The sequence below is a fragment of the Coregonus lavaretus genome, assembly GCF_964263955.1.
Source record: "Coregonus lavaretus genome assembly, chromosome: 15".
Classification (NCBI taxonomy): Eukaryota; Metazoa; Chordata; class Actinopteri; order Salmoniformes; family Salmonidae; genus Coregonus; species Coregonus lavaretus.
Genome location: NC_140002.1, coordinates 14,006,586 through 14,024,796, shown reverse-complemented (window position 1 = coordinate 14,024,796; position 18,211 = coordinate 14,006,586). Strand labels below are relative to the sequence as shown.

Sequence of the window (18,211 nt, the reverse complement as noted above, 5' to 3'; positions counted from 1 at the left end):
AAGCATCTTGACAATAATGCAAACAACTTATTTGGTTAACCATTTATTGTGTACATACTGTATATGGACAATATTACATGTTAGGCAACATACAACATCATGATCAAATACCATTTTTTAAAAAGTGTAGATGCTTCATGGTAAAACTGTAATTATTGGCACAGGTAACAAAAAAACAGGTGGTTCTCAGTTTGATCGGGCACTCCGCTCCTCATTGGTCACAGCGTCCCTCTTCAGTTTCCCGTTCTGGGATTGGCTGAACTTCCGAGCCAGTGGTCAGCTTTGACAACCTGTCCGCCAGTCGCTGAAGGACCAAGTCAGCAGTGCTGGTCAGACTGTGCTAGAGAGAGGACGAGAGGGGAACATATGGAGGAATGGAAAGAAGAGAAAGAGAGTGGTAGAGAGAAAGAGATGATACAGTCAGTGGCAACACGTCAATCAGGGCAGGTGGGGCAGAACCCCACCTGTTTATAATTTTTTGCCTGTTTTGTATGATACTTTGGCATTAATACGTGTCACATATCAGTTTGCAAACAATGTAAAAAATCTGCATACAAACTTGGTCTCTTTTTAGCTTTCCTGAGTAAGGCAGCTCCAAAATGCAGGTGTTTCAGCATTGCTCAGTGCTTTCTGTGGTGGTGGGGCAGCCAGCAGAAAATATGGAGTGTAGCGGTTGGTAATGTTCTCTAGTTGCCCCGTGATTGGCTCAGTGTTCTGTCACTCATGGGGACACTACATCACGCAAAATCTACGGGTAAAGCTCGAAAATTCAAGCCCCTTGGGTGCTGCCATAGTTACATTAGAAGTGCCCATCCAAGAAGGCTCAAGGTCATTGGCCACAGATAAAATGACGTCAAATCATGTTATATCAACAGTAGCTTTGATTGGACTGATCATGTCAACATCATACTTTCAAAATCTTAGCTAGCAAGCTAGCAGTCATCATCATGAATCAAGTCGACAATCTACTGGCAAATCCTTTTCAATCCTTGTCATATGAAGATAAATAATGAAGAGAAATTATAGATAAAACGTATTGGTGCTCATCAGCCATAAACATTACACAACAAGTTGGAAATCACAAATTCAACAATGAGTGGTTTGGAAGGAATATGTGGCTAACTGCAAGCATTGCAAAGCAATAACTAGCCTGATATTCCATGAAGTGGGTGTGTGGTCCAAGTCTGGGTTTAAGGGTCTTTTTTCCAATCTTAAAAGGATAAACATTCAACATTGGCCATGCTTTCAATCCAGCATGACTTCTGCCGCGCTCAAAACAACTGGAAACTCCAAACTGGGAGATCTCAGACTTCAGTGAGTTCAAGACAACTGGGAACTCAGAAAAAAACGAGCTCCGACTGGGAAAATACATTTTGAACGGTCATCCAACTTGGAATTGCAAGTCGGTGCCTCACCCTAATAATATGGTCAATTTCCCCCTCATAATTTAGCCTACTGTTCTGACTTGGTGGTGCACATGTAGCCTATAGCCTGTTTTAGAGAAATGTAATAATCAAATATTGTAAGAGCTTTCATTGTCTGCTTATATGCCCCCTTTATTTATCCTACGGTTCTGATTTGGTGTACAGGGAGAATACTGTAAGAACGGCCCTTGTTCTGAATTCTGTCGCTGTACATTTCAAAAGTGCTGAACAAATAGTTATATTGACTACGTCCGTCCTAGATCGCTCATTAACGTCTTAATCGAAATTACGGATTGCCTCTTATCCGCTCTTCATCCCCTTGTGCCATAGATTCTCAATTGTCAGTAGAAACCACATTTGTTTAAGCAAGTCATCCATATCAGCTATGTTTTTTAAAAAGGCAGTAAATGAGGCTGAATGAACTTTTTCGCTGTCAAACAAGGCTCCGCTGATAACAAGGTGTAGCAGTGGTAAGGTGTTGGGACTGCTGTTGGGACTCTGCTGTTAGGACAGCTTTATGTAGGCCCTAACAGTTTGTGGGCACCGTTTGTCACCGTTATAGTGAAATTAATGTATTGTTTAGTGTTGTGTTGTGGCTTTGCTGGCATGCATCAACAAAAATTGCCCCACCAAGATTTACATGCTTAAATCGCCACTGGATACAGTACATATATTTCTGTAATAACATTTGCATATGCTGTTGTAAAATGCCTAGCTATCTTAAGATAGCTGGAAAAATAACTAAAAATGTAAACGTAAAATGTATTATAGGGCCTACACTCTGTGCTATGGCCCTCTATGATAATGTACCTGTAGTATGTGCAGCCCCTTGAGTGTTAGAATCGCCAGCTCTCTCAGCCCATCTCCAGTCAAGTCCAAGTAAATTATGGACAGCAAGGGGCTCTTGAAGCTCCGCCTCCACAGCAGTTGGAACTGTTCCTCTGTCCCTCTCATTGGTTGCTGGAACTTGTAGCAAAGCAGCTCCTGAAGCATAGGAGCAGAGGCATATGAGACCCTCAGCACATCAGTTAATCATGATTTGGATGAGAAGTTTTAAAGCCACACTCTGAAAGATGTGACTACCATCCAAGAGTGGAGCAAAAAAAATAATTGACAAATGGAGTAAAACGTCATTCGTTTATGATAAGGTTAGACTGTTGTACTAATCTCATCAAGGGGTATGTACAGTGCATTCGGAAAGTATTCAGACCCCTTGACTTTTTCCACATTTTGTTACGTTACAGCCTTATTCTAAAATTGATACATTGTTTAAAAAAAAAAAAAAAAACTGGAAATATCACATTTACATAAGTATTCAGACCCTTTCCTCAGTACTTTGTTGAAGCACTTTTGGCAGATATTACAGCCTCGGGTCTTCTTGGGTATGACGCTATAAGCTTGGCACACCTGTATTTGGAGAGTTTCTCCCATTCTTCTCAGCAGATCCTCGCAAGCTCTGTCAGGTTGGATGGGGAGCGTTCAGAGACCGAAGCCACTCCTGCGTTGTCTTGGCTGTGTGCTTAGGGTCGTTGTCCTGTTGGAAGGTGAATCTTCGCCCCAGTCTGAGGTCCTGAGCACTCTGGAGCAGGTTTTCATCAAGGATCTCTCTGTACTTTGCTCCGTTCATCTTTCCCTTGATCCTGACTAGTCTCCCAGTCCCTGCCGCTGAAAAACATCCCCACAGCACCATGCTTCACCGTAGGGATGGTGCCAGGTTTCCTCCGGCCAAAGAGTTCAATCTTGGTTTAATCAGACCAGAGAATCTTGTTTCTCATGGTCTGAGAGTCCGTTAGGTGCGTTTTGGCAAACTCCAAGTGGGTGTCATCATGTGCCTTTTACTGATGAGTGGCTTCCGTCTGGCCACTCTACCATAAAGGCCTGATTGGTGGAGTGCTGCAGAGATGGTTGGGCTTCTGGAAGGTTCTCCCATCTCCCCAGAGGAACTCTGTCAGAGTGACCATTGGGTTCTTGGTCACCTCCCTGACCAAGGCCCTTCTCCCCCGATTGCGCAGTTTGGCTGGGCAGCCAGCTCTAGGAAGAGTCTTGGTGGTTCCAAACTTCTTCCATTTAAGAATGATTGAGGCTGTGTTCTTGGGGACCTTCAATGCTGCAGAAAAGTTTTGGTACCATTCCCCAGATCTGTGCTTTGACAAAATCCTGTCTCCGGGCTCTACGGACAATTTCTTCGACCTCATGCCTTGGTTTTTGCTCTGACATGCACTGTCAACTGTGGGACCTTATATAGACAGGATTGTGCCTTTCCAAATCATGTCCAATCAAGTTGTAGAAACCTCTCATGGATGATCAATGGTAACAGAATGCACCTGAGCTAAATTTTGAGTCTCATAGCAAAGGGTCTGAATAATTATGTAAATAAGGTATTTCTATTTTTATTTTTAATACATGTGCTAACATTTTTACAAACCTGTTTTCACTTAGTCATTATGGGGTATTGTGTGTAGGTTGATGAGGAAAACATTTAGTCAATTTTAGAATAAGGCTGTGACGTAACAAAATGTGGAAAAAGGGAAGGGGTTTGAATACTTTCCAAATGCACAGTATTTCATTAGTTTAAATGAAGTCTTTTTTTTTTGCTCATAGCCCTTCTGCCCCTTATGAGAAGCCCCACAAACTCACCTGTCCATAGGTTCCCAGTAACAGCTCCTTCTGTCCATCAAAGTCCAGGTCTGTGACCAGCGCACAGAGCACTGCGTCACACTGGTCACTCTCCGAGAGGCATGCAGGGCGACTCACACCGTACCCCTGGACATCCCTGAGAGCACAATGTCCTGACCATTCTGACCATAGAAACCTAACTGACCACACAGTGACCGTAGACTAGAAAGCGCACGGACCACCCAGGGAACACAAAACACTCACCAGGACAAAATAGAATATCCTTACCGACCACCACAGAGTATGAAAAAGCTTTATTCAACAAATGACTGGCTACCACTGCAATAAGATATGGGTGTGCGACTTTAATTACATTTCTGAGGTAATGTTCCATTAGTAAGCACCTCTCGCAAATGGTTTGCATTCTTTATTAATGTATTCTTAGTCTCTAATAGGCCTGTGATACTGACCTGTACACGACAGCCATCTCTATACTGCTGGTCACCAGGAGGTTGTAACCAACGACCTCAATGTCTGAGAAAAGTGTGGAGACAAACATTTTGTTTTTTATGGCTGTGGCGGTCATGAAATGTTGTCAAGCGGTAATTGTATTGCAAATGGAGCCGGTCTCACAGTAATTTACCGTTAATTAACATAAATATGTTTACAATCTCCAGGCTTCCACGCATACAAGCTGCTGAAGCATGCCTTTGGAACAGCTACATTTAAAAAAGTTGAATAAATCTATTTAATATAGCCTACACCATCACAATAAAATCCATTATTTATTTACTTGTGATAGGCCTATAAACCTGGGAATGTTTTAGAAATCAAAACATACACTACCAGTCAAAAGTTTGGACACACGTACTCATTCAAGGGTTTTTCTTTATTTTTTAAACTATTTTTTACATTGTAGAATAATAGTGAAGACATCAAAACTATGAAATAGCACATATGGAATCATGTAGTAACCAAAAAAGTGTTAAACAAATCAAAATATTTTTTATATTTGAGATTCTTCAAATAGCCACCCTTTGCCTTGATGGACAGCTTTGCACACTCTTGGCATTCTCTCAACCACCTTCATGAGGTAGTCACCTGGAATGCATTTCAATTAACAGGTGTGCTTTCTTAAAAGTTAATTTGTGGAATTTCTTTCCTTCTTAATGCATTTGAGCCAATCAGTTGTGGTGTGACATGGTAGGGGGGGGTATACAGAAGATAGCCCTATTTGGTAAAAGACCAAGTCCATATAATGGCAAGAACAGCTCAAATAATCAAAGAGAAACGACAGTCCCATCATTACTTTAAGGTCAGTCAATCTGGAACATTTCATGAACTTTGAAAGTTTCTTCAAGTGCAGTCGCAAAAACCATCAAGCGCTATGATTAAACTGGCTCTCATGAGGACCGCCACAGGAATGGAAGACCCAGAGTTACCTCTGCTACAGATAAGTTAATTAGAGTTACCAGCCTCAGAAATTGCAGCCCAAATAAATGCTTCAGAGTTCAAGTCATCGACACATCTCAACATCAACTGTTCAGAGGGGACTGTGTAAATCAGGCCTTCATGGTCAAATTGCTGCAAAGCACCGACTACTAAAAGGACACCAATAAGAAGAAGAGGCCTGCTTGGGCCAAGAAACACGAGCAATGGACCTTAGACCGGTGGAAATTTGTCCTTTAGTCTGGAGTCCAAATTGGAGATTTTTGGTTCCAACCGCCATGTCTTTGTGAGACGCGGTGTGGGTGAACGGATGATCTCCGCATGTGTAGTTCCCACCGTAAAGCATGGTGGAGGTGTTATGGTGTGGGGGTGCTTTGCTGGTGACACTGTCTGTGATTTATTTAGAATTCAAGGCACACTTAACCAGCATGGCTACCACAGCATTCTGCAGCGATACGCCATCCCATCTGGTTTGGACTATCATTCGTTTTTCAACAGGATAATGACCCAACACACCTCCAGGCTGTGTCAGGACTATTTTACCAAGAAGGAGAGTGATGGAGTGCTGCATCAGATGATCTGGCCTCCACAATCCCCCGACCTCAACCCAATTGAGATGGTTTGGGATGAGTCGGACGGCAGAGTGAAGGAAAAGCAGCCAACAAGTGCTCAGCATATGTGGCAACTCTTTCAAGACTGTTGGAAAAGCATTCCAGATAAAGCTGGTTGAGAGAATGCCAAGTGTGCAAAGCTGTCATCAAGGCAAAGGGTGGCTATTTGAAGAATCTCAAATGTAAAATATATTTTGAATGAGTAGGTGTGTCCAAACTTTTGACTGGTACTGTAAGGGCTGCATGATGTGACTCTATATTGATGATTTGGAAAAAAGGCATGCGCTCTGATCCTTGCGCTTGACGCGTAGAGAGAAAGACAATTGCATTGCTGCTCTGCTTGTGTGGCAAGCAAGTTAGGGGATATCTAATCAATGGAAGATGGAATTAAAATTACAGAATGAAAAGTTAAATGAGAAAGAAAGGCTACAATGACCAAAAGCCAACAGGTAGGCTGCTATTTAGGCTATAATCTGAATGGATTTGTTGTTATGTGTAGGGTAACTGTAGGACGGTGCAACATCTGCATAGAATTTGCAATACATCTATAGCTCCACCTAGCCCACTGGTAGGCTAGGGAGAGGTTCTGACCAAATGCTCTCTTCTCCTATCTAATCATTTTGTGTGTGACTGTGCATAAACATGGATCTACAAATCTCATTGCATCCAAAAGAACGACTTGTTATTATTATGTAGATCAGTCAGTCTGCTCAGTCAGTCGGTGATCAGCAACTGAGCAGAATGATTCCCTCAAACACGTCCAGAGTTTTGGAAGGAAAGTACATCCGCAAATCATAGGTTATGTCGCAAATGGCACCCTATTCCCTATATAGTGCACTACTTCTGACAAAAGCCCTATAGGCACTGGTAAAACGTAGAACTCTACATAGGGAATGTAGTGCCAGTTGGGCACAACAATATCCAGAGATCATATCGTTGCTGCTCATACATACCGTCCCCTCCCTCCTCTCCTGCCCTTTCGGGGTCCGCCGACTCCGCTCGGGAATGCAGAGGGAAGAGCAGCACGGTGGAGATGGGACTGTCCTGCTGCACCCGCCAACTCTGCACAATCTCTAATCCGCGCGGACGCATGTGAAAACACAGAAAGGAAAGTACATCCGCAAATCATAGGTTGTGTCCAAAATGGCACCCTATTCCCTATATAGCGCACTACATTTAACCAAAGCCCTACGGGCCCTGGTCGAAAGTAGTGCACTAAATAGGGAATTGAGTGCCATTTGGGACACAATCCTATAGTGAGTTAGTGTATGTGTTGTGTATAGGCAGTCCTCACTAGGTCCAGTTTGGTCCACCAGAGCCAGCCCCACGCAGCCATTCTGACAGCCAAAGGCCGAGAGACGATGACCGCTGGGGATACTCAGCACATCAAGCCACAACACACTGCAAAGAGAGGGAACAGTGATTACACACACACAACTGGGAGAGAACAGCAGACAGAGGTTACACAAACTAACTTGCTGGGCAGCTCTTGTAGCTCAGGGAAGAGTCTCTCGACTGGCTGCTCTTCAAATTGGTGAAGGGAGGCGTTCTATTGCAGAGAAGAGATGTTAACTAGTCTCCCACACCAAACATTACAAATCTCACTGCACATACACAGGTACATAGGCTTACCTCCTTGTAAAGATGAATCCTCTGGTCATGACCACTGAGCAGAAACACTGTCTCACTGCATCCATCTTCGCACTGCACTCTGGAACAGTGATATACTGTTGTTAGTCATGTCATTAACAATGTAAGGAAGTGATAAAACCCTATCGTCATGCCAGGCTTTTTTTATACATTCAATAATATAATCTAGACTCATACATTGGGTCATTCATGCACACACATTTATACTGACTCTACACACACACTCACATCAACAGTCAACATATACGCTGCTGCTAGTCTGTTTATCATATATCCTGATGCCAAGTCACCTTACTCCTATACATGTCTACCTCTATCACTCCAGTCTCCCTGCACATTGTATAGTATTGGAACTGACCCTGTATATAGCTTACTTACTGCTCATGTTCTTCTTATTTCAGTATTCTTATTTCTACTTTATGTTATTTTTAGTACTACATTGATTACTGCACTGTTGGGTTTAGAACTTGCAAGAAAGGCATTTCACTGTACTACTGTGCACGCGACATTAAAACTTTAAACTTGAAAGTGCATTGTGCACCTAAAATGTGTGGTAGGCCTTGAAAGGAGTCAAAGAAGTATGAACTATGTCTAAAGTTGTTTAGGCAAGTTAGATTGGGGCCCACTCTACTGTGTACAGTACTTACTCTGTGTGGTAAAGCTGGAAGGGGGTGAACTGCAGCTCCAGGTTCAGACAGCTCTCTAAAAAGAGGACAAAGAAACAAGCTATAATCAGGGTCATGTTCACTAGGCACGAAACAGAAGAAACCGGTTCATAACAGGGTGAAATTGGGAGGTATTATCTGAACTCTTTTGTTTTCAATCGTACAATGTGTTCCTAATGAAAACAACCCTGCAAAACCATGTGAATACCAGAAGGGAATGTGTGTTCTATGTGACTCTGCTGCAGCAGGTGATGCGATGACTCACGTGCAATGGACTCCAGGTTGAATTCTGACCCTGGCTCGTAGTCACAGTAGATGTTGAGGAACGGAGTGGCTTTGTCACCAGAGTCCTGGGGGGAACGAGTGAAGACAAGTGTTATGGATACAGCAGGGTTCTTCAATTCCGGTCCTGGAGGGCCGAAACACTTCTGTTTTTCATCCTCTCCTTCTAATCAGGGGCTAATTCAGACCTGGGACACCAGGTGAGTGCAATTAACTACCAGGTAGAAATAAAAAACAGAAGTGTTTCGGCCCTCCAGGACCGGAATTGAAGAACCCTGGGATACAGTGATGTGTGAACACACTTTCATCTACCAAAGAGAAAGAGAGAGAAGTGATCATGGTCGTATCATTCTGTAGACACGAAACGTAAGAAAACGTCCCAAAACAGAGAGGTACTATCTGAACTTGCCCATGAGAAATGCTCGTTTTCTGTTTTGCTACAGTGTGGCCTAATGAACACGACTCATGTTTGGGTAGGATATGTGTACAGATGTGTTCACTAGGAGAAGGGTAGGTGATATAAATATACCTTAATGAACGTTATTCCCACGACCAGGCCCCTGTTCGGTGAGGATTTGTTGAAAGCGTCAATTGATACAATCTCTGCATCAACTGAAGAGACAGAGAACGACAGACACACATTAGCAAGTTTACTATCTACACATTTTGTATACACATACACAACACATGAATCGATGCAATGCATGCAACAATAGCAATAATGCAACAGTAGCAGGATACATTCTGTAGCTAGCTATCTTATCCTCACCTGGTATGTAAGTGAACTGTACCTCTTTAGCCACAGGTCTGATTTTCTGTTGGAGGTCTTGGTACCTGAAACAGACCACTTTGCCTTTCAGAGTAGCGGCGAGTAGCTGTTGCTCTCCAGCCTGACAGAGTCCGTACATGTTACTCTGGGACAGAAAGCGGCTGAAACTGTCCTCCACGAATGGACACGCTTCTTTCCCCTCGCGTAGCATCCTCGTGACGTAGTAAATAAAATTGATCTAATCAGAATTTGCCAAAACTAGTGCAAAACACCAGCCTATTCCAATAATCCCAAATCCTCCATCACCCTACACGCAGTCCAAAAACACAACATCCGGATGTGGGAGGAACTACGAGTAAAATTGTCCAATTGGAAAACATTTAATGATTTCTAGCAAATCAGTGTGGAGGTCTTCAACCAATCACTTAACTTCGTAGTTCAGTCGCTGCAGTGCAATACGCAAACGTCAACCACTAGGTGTCACAAAAAACTATATAATAAAATCCATGATCCTGTCTATGGATGTTCCTATAGATAGGATCATGCGTAAGCAAAACAACGGCATGCATTCTAGTCTCTTGGCTTGGAATATAAATAAAAGTAATCTGTTTGAGTGTTCAGTTTATATATTAACTTATTGGACTTAGTGTCCTCAAATACTTTTCACTTGTGAACAGTATAATGTATATTACTTCTGAGCGGCTGCGGGTCCTCTTCTAAGCAGGCGTTATTTTTATTTATTTATTTTTTATCTCACTGGCTTTCTTACACAGAGCACACCTCACAATTCAGTATAACAGTTGCCAGTCCCTGACACATATCTCTGTGAATCAAGCCTCTCTAATTACTTATTTGTGTAATATTGTGGAGGAGAGATGAATGAAGAGTTTTGTTTTTTTGAGGACTGCACAACAGACAGTAGGCTGCCTCAATATAAAACATGGTTAGAGAGAGCAGGGAACACATTTACATTTTAGTCATTTAGCAGACACTCTTATCCAGAGCAACTTACATGCATACATTATTATTTTTTTCATACTGGCCCCCCATGGGAATCAAACCCACAACCCTGGCGTTGCAAACGCCATGCTCTATCAACTGAGCTACATCCCTGCTGGCCATTCCCTCCCCTACCATGGGCCAATTGTGCGCCGCCCCATGGGTCTCCCGGTCTCGGCCAGCTACGACAGAGACTGGATTCAAACCAGGATCTCTAGTGGCACAGCTAGCACTGCGATGCAGTGCCTTAGACCACTGTGCCACTCGGGAGACACAGTACCGCAGTATCAGTTTACACAACGTCTAAATCAGCAGGTCACATCTAATCTACACATTGTTTGGTTAGTCAGTACTATCTCATGCGTTCACCAGGGATGCAGTGGTAAAAAATCGAGGCACAAATTTGTAACAATATTTCATGATCAATAGTATTGAAAGCTCTTGAATCTACTACAAAATATATATTATATCTACTACAAAACCCTCTGTGTGTATATGTCTCTTTTGGAGAGAGAATGTCCATTGCATATGGACATTGGACAATACCTGCCAAGACAATGTGTAGTGTTTGTGTCATTGGGTCTTGTATGTATATTGTATGTAGAGACAGTGATATCACCTGTTGTACTATATTCTCCCAGTTCAGGAATAGCTTGTGCCAAACTCCCAGTTCCCGAGTGGCACAGTGGTCTATGTCTCTTTTGTGTCATTGAGTCTTGTATGCATATTGTACGTACAGACAGTGATATCACCTGTTGTACTATGGGTCTCCCCTACCTTGGTTCGAATCCAGCCTCTGTCGTAGCCGGCCGCGACCGGGAGACCCATGGCGCGGCGCACAATTGGGCCAGGGTAGGGGCAGGGATGTAGCTCAGTTGGTAGAGCGTTTGCAACGCCAGGGTTGTGGGTTCGATTCCTATGGGGGGCCAGTATGAAAAATAATGTATGCACTCACTAACTGTAAATCGCTCTGGATAAGAGCGTTTGCTAAATTACTAAAATGTAAACTTCTGGCAGGATTACTGTCCACTATTATCAGTCAACCACATTGTCACCTCAGACAGCATCCTCTGACTCATTACACACACAATGTCACTTTTTATTTAAGGGTATTTTCATACAATTTTGTTTCACTGTTTAGAAATGAAAACACTTTATGTATCTATTCCTCCCATTTGAGGTATCATAAGTATTTGGACAAATTCACTTATAGTGTGTTCAATTTAGTCAAAAAGTTTAGTATGTGGTCCCATTTTCCTAGCACGCAGTTGGTACACCAAGCTTAGGACTCTACTGACTTGTTGGATGCATTTGCAGTTTGTTTGGTTATGTTTCGGATTATGTTGTGCCCAAAAGAAAATAACGGTCAGTAATTTATTGTGTCATTTTGGAGTAACTTTTATTGTAAATAAGAGTAGAATATGTTTCTGAACACGTCTACATTAATGTGGATGCTACCATGATTACATATCATGAATGAATCGTGAATAATTATGAGTGAGAAAGTTACAGAGGCATAAATATCATACCCCCCCAAAAATGCTAACCTCCCCTGTTATTGGCAATGGTAAGAGGTTAGCATGTTTTGGGGGCATGGTCTTTGTGCATCTGTAACTTTCTCACTCATCGTTATTCACGATTCATTCATGATTATCCCTAATCATGGTAGCATCCACATGAATGTAGAAGTGTTCAGAAACATATTATATTCTCATTTACAATAAAAGTGACTCCAAAATGACACACGTGGGGTAACTGGTCATTAGTGAGTGCATACATAATTTTTTTATACTGGCCCCCCATGGGAATCGAACCCACAACCCTGGTGTGGCAAACGCCATGCTCTACCAACTGAGCTACATCCCTGCCGGCCATTCCCTCCCCTACCCTGGACAAATTGTGCACCGCCCCATGGGTCTCCCGGTCGCGGCCGGCTACGAGCCTGGATTCGAACCAGGATCTCTAGTGGCCTTAGACCACTGCGCCACTCGGGAGACACAAATTCCACAGTAACAGACGTTTTCACTTTAAAATGTTTATGCCAAGCAAATAACATTGATTTCAAACCACACACCTGCACTACATGACCAAAAGTATGAGGACACTTGCTCGACCATTCCAAAATCATCTCATTCCAAAATCATGGACATTAATATGGAGTTGGTCCACCCTTTGCTGCACAACAGCCTCCACTCTTCTAGATGTTGGAACATTGCTGCAGGGAATTGCTTCCATTCAACCACAAGAGCATTAGTGGGGTTGGGCACTGATGTTGGGCGATTAGGCCAGTCAAGTTCTTCCACACCGATCTTGACAAACCATTTCTGTATGGACCTCGCTTTGTGCACGGGGGCATTGTCATGCTGAAACACGAAAGGGCCTTCCCCAAACTGTTGCCACAAAGTTGGAAGCACCAAATTGTCTAGAATGTCATTGTATGCTGTAGTGTTAAGATTTCCCTTCACTGGAACTAAGGGGCCTAGCACAAACCATGAAAAACAGCCCTAGACCATTATTCTTCCTTCACCAAACTTTACAGTTGGCACTATGCATTGGGGCAGGTAGCGTTCCATTGTTTCCACTGCTCCAGAGTCCAATGGAGGCGAGCTTTACACCACTCCAGCCGACGCTTGGCATTGCGCATGGTGATCTTAGGCTTGTGTGGGGCTGCTCGGCAATGGAAACCCATTTCATGAAGCTCCCGACAAACAGTTATTGTGCTGACGTTGCTTCCAGAGGCAGTTTGGAACTCGGTAGTGAGTGTTGCAACCGAGGACAGACGATTTTTATGCGCTACACGCTTCAGCACTCGGTCGTCCCGTTCTGTGAGCTTGTGTGGCCTACCACTTCGCTGCTCCTAGACATTTCCACTTCACAATAGTAGGGCAAGAATTTGAGAAACTGACTTGTTGTAAAGGTGGCATCCTATGACAGTGCCAGGTTGAAAGTCACTGAGCTCTTCAGTAAGGCCATTCTACTGACAATGTTTGTCTATGGAGATTGTATGGCTGTGTGCTCGATTTTATACACCTGTCAGCAATGGGTGTGGCTGAAATAGCCCAATCCACTAATTTGAAGGTGTGTACACATACTTTTGTATATATTGTGTATATGCAGAAGTCTACTTTGAACAATTGCCACTGAAAAAAAAAAAAACACATTCACTTGAGGAACAGTGCAGATGCAAAGTTTGGTAACAGAAGGACAGTAAAATCTCCCTCAGTTTTGTATGTGACCACGTTTTCCAAAAACTGTTAAATATTAACTCAGAATTAAGATTCAAAGATGTCTGCAGAAATATGACACATTGAGTTGGAAAAAATGTATTTTGGTTATCGAACTACAGTAAGTGAAGTGGATCAACACCCGGAAAAGAATGACGGTAAAATAATGACATCATGGGTCCCTGATCTGTACTATACAGAAATGCGTAATTATGCATGTCATTCTCTTCATGGTGATGCATCCTAAATAGGTACACAAAGGTAGAAACATTTAATATCTGCTATTATTCTACATACTGGCTATTATTCTAATGAGCCCTGCCCCCAAACAAGACCAAATTTGGTTGGTCCAGACTGGACCAAATCTGTACCAATCATAGATGTCTATGTTTCACAGGTTTGGGCATCACAGTACAGCACAGTAGAGCACAATAGAGTACAGTACAGCACAGCACAGCACAGTAGAGTAGAGTTTAGTACAGTAGAACACAATAGAGCACAGTAGAGCGCAGTAAAGAAAAGTAGAGTAGAGTAGAGTATCGTTCAGTACAGTACAGTAGAGTACAGTAGAGTAGAGTATATTACATTATACTGTACTCTACTCATGTGTGCTCTACTGTACTCTACTCTAGTGAACTATATTCTACTCTACTTTTCTTTACTTTACTGTACTGTACTGTACTCTACTGTGCTCTACTTTACTGTACGGTGCTCTACTGTGCTGTACTGCAACTGTGGTTTGTGACTACCATGATTTCCCATTGTGGCCAATTCAATTGCAGTCATTTTGTTAGAGATTTTTCAGTCGCTTTGTTAACATTTATAAAACTATATTTAAATGTTGATATTAATTGACAGGGGCCTTTACTTCAATTTTTGGGGGGGTTTTGATGTATTTCTAATATCTTTTAAGACTTTTTCTAGTATATGTTTTTTAAGACCCCTTTTCCATCTGTGTAACCAGAAAAAAAAGCCTTTGCCTATTCCTAATTAATGAAGACATATGTATACCGTCATTTCCCAAAAATATAGACTCTTAGCTTTCATTTGATACCAAATTTGATATGCTCCTATAAACTTCACATGTTGGTGCTCATGGGTCTTTTTACATGGAAATGACCAGGGACAGAGGCTCTGACATGTTGCCATGTCCCAGTGTTTCTAGAATAGTCTGTAAGGCTCCTGGGTTGGTGCCAGCTGGTACAGTATATCTCCTAACTGGGTGCAAGGGTAATGGGGGGTTGTTGTGCTGAGCTGCTGGTGGCTGAGCACCAGGTCTTCACGTAGGAGATGTGTGTGTGTGTGTGTGTGTGTGTGTGTGTGTGTGTGTGTGTGTGTGTGTGAGTGTGATTGGGACTGACAACAGCCTCTGTATTACTGGTTTAGCCAACCCCTTTTAGACAGTCTAATCTGGATTAACCACTGCAGTGTGTCAGTGGGGACATGGCCCACGCCCTCCTCCACCCTCTATACCCCTTCACCTGCTTCCCCCTCACCATCCCTCCCTCTCTCCATCCCTCCCTCCTCACCCCATCTCTTTCCTACCCATCTTCCCTCTGTCACCTTGTTCTTCCTCCCTCCAACTCTCCCTCCTCTCTACCTTGTTCTTCCACCTCCCCTCCTCTCTCCTGTCCTCTTTCTCAATCGCCTTACCTGATTCTCTCTGATCACTTCTGTCTACCTGTCCCCCCTCCCTCTCTATCACCTAATTCACTCTGTCCTCGATCTGTTTTCATCTCCCTCTCTCTCTAACTGCACCATCTTTTGTATTGCATGCAATTCTTCAACAATTTCATCCCAAAGCTCTCCCGTAGTGTAGTTTGGCGTGCCGGCATGTTCATGTGTGTGTGTGTGTGTCTCTGTGTGTGTGTCTCTGTGTGTGTGTGTGTGTGGGTGCATGGGGGGTGGGGCACGTGGCAGCATGTGGCCGAGGATTACGGGTGCTCAGTCCTCAATTCCCTAATTGCTCCTAAAGCTGCAGAACTATCTGTTCCACAATCTAACATGGCTGCCTGTCTATATCATCTGTATGGCTACAGTATAGACACTGAATATATGCTGAGTGTCAATAAAAAATAAACGTCAATAAAGTTTAAAACAGAAGTGGTTTATTATTGGATTTTGCCAAATCTTTATTTTGCAAAAACACATTTTTCCTCAACAAAATATCCTGCCTTAAAATTATTGTTTTGTCCAAATATTAATCAACCATGATCTCCAAAAAGACAGCTAACAAAACCTACAACCACGTAGTTAATATTCTCTTAGCTTGAACTGTTGACAAACCCATTGGCACTGACACACACACACGCAAACAAAATAGACATCAACATAAAACAGACATAACAAAATAGCAAACAAAATCCCTCCACCAACACTAATTTCTCCCGGTTCCATAAGTCAATGATGTTAGTCCATAAAAACATGGTGGTTGTTCCGTCTTGCTCATTCCATGAGTTTGGTGATTGGTCTTGTCTGTCTCTGTAAAGTATTTTCTTGATGTAAATGTTCTTGTTTTGAGTTGCAGGTGTAGAAGGTATATATTTCCTTCATTTCTGTCTGTCTGTCTGTCTGTCTGTCTGTCTGTCTGGCTGGCTGTCTGGCTGGCTGTACATCTTAACACCTGTCTGTCTGTTTGTCTTTAGACTTACGAACCATTCTGTCTCCTTGTCTCTCTGTCCAAGTTGTCTGTAGACTACTTCTCTTTTCTCTTTTAGGTGATAGTTCATTCTCTCTATCCACTCTCTCTCCCTCTGCCACTGAATGGATTGCGCTCTCTTTCCTGCCTTTATCTGGAGATAAGATACTTTTCAGATAAAGCATATTATGATAGCTAAATCAAATGAGCTTTGTGGGTGTTTGTGAACCTGTGTGTGTGTGTGTGTGTGTGTGTGTGTGTGTGTGTGTGTGTGTGTGTGTGTGTGTGTGTGTGTGTGTGTGTAGGTGTTTGTTTTTACACTGGTTTATTACAGCTCACTGTAATCTTTTGATGATGGGTCAATTAATATGTGAATGGCTTGATTTTATGAATAGCGATTCATTGTTTGATGCACCTGTTCAATAACTGATTGAAAACCTTTAGATGCAATTTAGAATCAAAGTTGAAGCCACAATCCTGAGTTTCAGCCAGGCTATAAACCAAAAAATATACTTAGGATATTTGGGTTATGAGTTGTAATATGCACATAAAGCATAAGTTATATTCTTTGAGAATGGGTATATAATTGAAATGACCATTAAACAAAATAAAATATTGCAGATTGTGCCACAATCACCTTCCTTTTAAATCAGGGACTCATTCTTTTTTACATTGAACCTTGTGTCACATGAAGGTAAATGTTTTGTTGTGGCTTAATTTGTTTAATTTGGTCAAATTATTGTAAAAATGTTCATTGTCAACAATATTCAAAATAAAAATTCCGTTTAGGGAGGCCCACATAACTCTACAACAAAAAAAACCTGGCAAAAATACGTGTTTGTGACAGAACAAACGAAACGAATATGAAATATTTTAACAATTTTGGCCCAATAACAAAAAATCGAAAGTCAAAAGAACTGATCAATAAAATCTTCGTTCTGAGTATAGTTTATTACTTCAACGTTGTAATTGGAGGCCATAGTAATCGAAATATGTGTACCAACATGAACTCATTTCTCATTGATTTTCAAATTATAATTACAAATTGAAACGTAAAATTGTAGGGTGAATTTTTCCGTCTTCTGTAACCTCTTTCGACATCTATCCAACATATTAGCCCAGCACATACGTTTCTGAAATCCTCAAGATGCTTCCTAATCACACAAAAAAACGAATGTTAATATCATATTGACAGGAGTCATGACACACCCACACTGATTTAAAACCATATTTCCGTTCGCATTTGGTAGACTGGGACAGCAGTTTAGATAAACTGGGACACCATTATTATAGTCCTAATTGTACACCAATGAATGACAATTCAATTCCATTTTATGTGCTTAGGAAACATCTGAGGATTTCCGAAATGTATCATGTGTTGGGCTAACATGATGGATAGATGTCTGACGAGGTTACAGAAGACAGAAATGCAAAAAGTGTCCCACTTTTTCTGAATTCACTCTAATAACAGTACTAACAACAGTAGTCAGTGCTTGACTTGGGCTGAAATAGGATCCGGTACTCATTTTGGGTATGGGTACTTTTTATATTTAAGTGCAGAAGCTCCACAATACTTTTGACCTATTAAGAGGAACAGGAACATTTGAGGTGCCGGTACTCAGCGACAGTGAGTTCCTGCCCAAGTCAAGCACTGACAGTACTACAACAAAATATTTACAGGATATAGTACTATAAGAACCAGAGCCCTGCCTAACCTTAGTACAAAATTAAAACATAATATTGGCTACTTTTGTATGTATTTTGATGCACCAGTACATACAGTGAGGGAAAAAAGTATTTGATCCCTTGTTGATTTTGTACGTTTGCCCACTGACAAAGAAATGATCAATCTATAATTTTAATGGTAGGTTTATTTGAACAGTG

The 18,211-nt window shown here is 42.0% G+C and overlaps 1 protein-coding gene across 2 annotated transcripts; it reads right to left on the bottom strand.

Moving 5' to 3' along the window:
• Positions 1 to 32: 32 nt before the first annotated feature.
• kptn (kaptin (actin binding protein)) lies at positions 33 to 9,810 on the bottom strand. 2 transcript variants are annotated; one of them, XM_084178849.1, is made up of 12 exons: positions 9,467 to 9,810; positions 9,227 to 9,309; positions 8,681 to 8,765; positions 8,398 to 8,452; positions 7,733 to 7,811; positions 7,576 to 7,649; positions 7,395 to 7,501; positions 7,054 to 7,173; positions 4,511 to 4,574; positions 4,062 to 4,197; positions 2,235 to 2,408; positions 33 to 340 (listed from the first exon to the last, which is right to left on the bottom strand). In XM_084178849.1, exons 1-12 carry the CDS (start codon positions 9,675 to 9,677, stop codon positions 212 to 214), a joined length of 1,317 nt encoding a protein of 438 aa, XP_084034975.1. In that variant the 5' UTR covers positions 9,678 to 9,810; the 3' UTR covers positions 33 to 211. The 2 variants fall into 2 exon arrangements, with proteins under 2 accessions (XP_084034975.1, XP_084034976.1); XM_084178850.1 differs by having other exon boundaries at positions 223 to 335.
• Positions 9,811 to 18,211: the final 8,401 nt, after the last annotated feature.

Coding starts and splice junctions, on each gene's coding strand:
- kptn (XM_084178849.1), bottom strand. CDS start 9,677: ATGCTACGCGAGGGGAAAGAAGCGTGTCCATTCGTGGAGGACAGTTTC. Junction 7,502..7,575: donor CTACAAGAGCTGCCCAGCAA/GTTAGTTTGTGT, acceptor CTCTCTTTGCAG/TGTGTTGTGGCTTGATGTGC. Junction 2,409..4,061: donor TACTGGGAACCTATGGACAG/GTGAGTTTGTGG, acceptor CCTATGCTTCAG/GAGCTGCTTTGCTACAAGTT.